This window comes from Trachymyrmex septentrionalis, unplaced genomic scaffold (genome assembly GCF_001594115.1).
Source record: "Trachymyrmex septentrionalis isolate Tsep2-gDNA-1 unplaced genomic scaffold, Tsep1.0 scaffold19, whole genome shotgun sequence".
Taxonomy (NCBI): domain Eukaryota; kingdom Metazoa; phylum Arthropoda; class Insecta; order Hymenoptera; family Formicidae; genus Trachymyrmex; species Trachymyrmex septentrionalis.
Genome location: NW_017305071.1, coordinates 1838258 through 1842065, shown reverse-complemented (window position 1 = coordinate 1842065; position 3808 = coordinate 1838258). Strand labels below are relative to the sequence as shown.

At 31.1% G+C, this 3808-nt stretch overlaps 2 protein-coding genes across 2 annotated transcripts in view; one reads left to right on the top strand and one right to left on the bottom strand.

Annotated features, from left to right (window-relative positions):
• Window positions 1-3808, bottom strand: part of LOC108746943 (steroid receptor seven-up, isoforms B/C) — a 146329-nt gene that overhangs the window by 6011 nt on the left and 136510 nt on the right. The gene's annotated exons all lie outside the window — the stretch shown is intronic.
• LOC108746944 overlaps window positions 3439-3808 on the top strand; it is a 556-nt gene continuing 186 nt past the window's right edge. The window contains exon 1 of the mRNA XM_018484081.1: window positions 3439-3778. Coding sequence (XP_018339583.1) covers window positions 3439-3778 — 340 coding nt within the window. The remainder of the gene's footprint in view (window positions 3779-3808) is intronic.

The following is a 3808-nucleotide window of genomic DNA, read 5'->3' as shown; positions in this document are numbered from 1 at the left end:
ATGCATTCATATATATATTTATATTCTTTATTTATATTTATATATATTAATTATTTACACGTCTTTTATACAAAAGTTTTCACGACTTTATACATAACTATGTATAAGAACGTCACTCTCTCGCGCCCTGACGTACCTACACACGCGTTCGTTTATTGGTATAATACATTTTTGAATTTCGTGAGCAACCGTATCGTCATGCGAGCACCTCGAAAGGGATCCAGGTGAGATGAGAATACCATGAAAATATATCGACAGGAATTCGTTTTACCTTCGTGTTTCAATTTTTGGATGGAATAGTGAAAATCATTAAAAAAATCGAAGTCCTTTTACTAATTTTTTAAATAAATATTAAAATCAACATAAAATATATTAAGCTCTTCTCCATGCAGAAATATAAAACACTATATTACAATATAATATAATACAATACAAATAATATAAAGTATAAATAAAAAATTTCGTCAACTTTTTTACAATTTTAATAATTTCTTTGGAATCAACAACATAAAATTTTATATTTTATCTTTAGATAGAGAAGTATAAACTACTTTTTAATAAAATAATTATATTGTTAGGTACTTCTATATATTCTTTTTACGTTTCTGAAATATGAAAGAAATCATTTATAACATTATTCCATCCAACAACTGACTTATTTAATCGTCGATTCTTTCTGTACTCTAATAATTACTATCACTTTCTGAAGCTACTAAATAAACGATGATGAAAAAGGCGAACATAGAGTGTAGAAATTATCGTATAGTATCATTCCTAGCATTTAAGTACTCAACGTATGATAGTGATCGTCCATAAGCATTTCCAAAAGTCGATGCTTCCTTTCTTCATATATAATAAGCCCCTTATTTTTAGAATAATATATAGTTTGTAATTAATAAATGTAATTTAATCAAAATTTTTTCAAATTTTTTTAATTAAAGAAAAGTACAGAACTATTTAATTACGTATAACCAATAAAGTCTGATATTTGAGAAAAAAAGAACAACACACTCGCGACATGTATTTATTTTACGAAATTTGGAATTCAAATCAACAAGTAATTCAGTATCATCAATTGGATCCCGTTCGAGGAAACTTAATCGCAGAATTTTCTTTAAGGAACGACCGCTGCTTAAACATATTAGAAATATCCCATATACCCCTAAAAAAGTGCTCCACTAAGTAACTAGCTCGACATTGCCACATTTACTATAACGTAGTATTCAAATATCTCATCTTAATATCATTAAACAACTCTATACAACGCGCCGAGTCCGTTGTGCTATTGTTGTGTATACAATATATTGTACAATTATTTATAAGATAGAAAAAGCACCGTTTCGAAAAATCGGGTTTCAATTTTGACATACGTATTATCACATTATTTTGCGCGCGCGCGATCTCGTTCTTTCTTTCTCTCTCATACATTCTTGTGCTCACTTCCTTTTTCGCTTTTAATTTTCCCATATACATAAAACACACACATACATACACACACACGCGTACACATTGAAATAAACACGCGCATATATTTCGCAACGCAGTCCTCGTTTCACGCATATTTAGTTCACAATTATTCTATCTTTATCCATCGGAGACGCAGCGACGAGCAATATCGAATATTCTTCGTGTTTCAATCAAAAATATAATTCGATATATCTCGTATCTTAATATTGACCCGTTACATCCCAAATTGAGATGTTCCTGAAGTAAAACATCCAAAATCCTTTCTTTATTTCCTACTTATTGTTAATTTTGTTGATAGAATAAGATTCACAAGATATCTTTGAAGAATAAAAAAATGTTTGATACTTTATATTAATTTTGCTTTAAAAATTCGCAGACTATAATGGATTTATTCATCAAAATATATAAAAAGAGACTGTTAGAAATTATATTAATATAAAAATAACTAATAAAATATATAATTTAATTAATAAAATAAATAATAAAGAATCCAAAATAAAAGCAGAGAGCGTATTTGCAATTTTTTATAATTTGTATTAAGATTTTATCCCAGTTGTTATTCGTAAACATCGTTACATTTCCATTGTATACTTCCAATATACATTTGCATTTAATAATGTATTATTATACATGCCGGGATGTAACGAATCGTAAATTGTTGCTTTTTTATATTATATAATTAAACAATCATCAAGATTATCTCGTCGAGATTCCTAGTCATACTGACAATCAGATATTAAATAACATAAAATGCCATTCAATAACATAAAGTGTCATTGCGAGAAATAACAAAAAAATTTGGCGCATTTCATTCACAATCGAAAGTTTACAAATTTGCTTTATTTAAGCTTCTCACAAGAGAATCTCACAAACTAAGAAATTCTAATTTTGACAAATCTTTGCAATATTTAGAATAAATATTTAATTTGCAAATTTTGAATTAATGCCGGTTTATGATCAAATCTTTTCGTAGAGTAAGTTTTTCTTTTTTTTTTTTTGTAATCTTCAAAATTATTTAAGATATAAAATATGATTCATAAGTTTTTTATAATATAAAAGCATTTCTATTTAACTGTACCATAATATTAAAATATAATAATATTAAAAAGGTATTCATTTATAAAAGCTTATTCGCCGCTTCTCATATTATGAAAAATAACTATTGTGGGAAACATGTAGATAGCGACATGTAGTGCTGCGATATCGGATGGCGCTGGCGCGCGTAGTAATCGTGGTATAAGGGATAATATGGTGTGCTCATTTTGCAAGCGTCTCTCTTTAAATCCCCGCCGTCTCTGACTATGAATGTCGCATAAGAGGAAAAAGCTGCCAACTGTGAAATGCAAAATATGAAAAACGCGAAACATGAAACGCGAAAAAGAAAAAAGAGCTGATTGTGTCACTGCATCCACGACGAAAACTTCTGGAAGGCATTGAGATTAGATTGGCGAAACGAAGGTGAAAGCTTTTTCCAAAGTAAAAACGACTAAAACTATTAAGACAATGGAGAGGTTTGAACAAATAAAGATAATAGCCAATAATTTTAAGACAGGTTTCATGAAGGCTGTAAAAGGCGCTACACAGATTAATTTTCAAATGGGAAGGAAACCGCGCTAATCGTAAACGCCTTCGCGAATTTGACGGTTTTGCATTTGCTAGTGGATCGGAAGAATACAAGAATAAGCTAACGTACGCGGATCTTGGATGGAGAGATTTAGTGTCAATCTGTAACATTTTGGCGGTCGACTATGCAGGCACAAAGAAAGAGCTAGGTCAACGAATCTGCGACTATTTGATGGGCTTTAACTCGCTTGACAATGCGAAGGACGAGAGGAGAGACACCAAAGAAGACGCTATGGAGGATGATGACGATAATGACGATAACGATGACGGTGTTCTTAACGAAGAAGAAGCAAATAATGAAGATGAAGACGATAAGCAGCCAAGTAGGACTACAAATATTATATAACGATGAGAAATGAATTTGGCAAAGTGAGTCACAAATTAACAACGTGCGATAACAAAAGCAAAGGTACCAAATGCTTTAGGTGCCACGAATTCAGGCATAAATTGCTCGATTGTAAGAAAAAAAAAATCAAAGAAGTCGAAGGAGGATGCCGAAGAGGACACGAAGAAGGTCGAATCTATACGAAGTTCGTATGGTTATATCCTACTAAAACAGTAAGTCTAAGGAAGCTATTGAGAAGCTCGAGCTACAGAAGAGCGTTTTCGATAACTCAACTCGAATTATTTCTGACAGAAGCACCGTCTTCACTTCTGTTGAATTTGAGAACCACTGCTACCAGAAAGACATTGAACACATCAAAGTTACGATGGATTT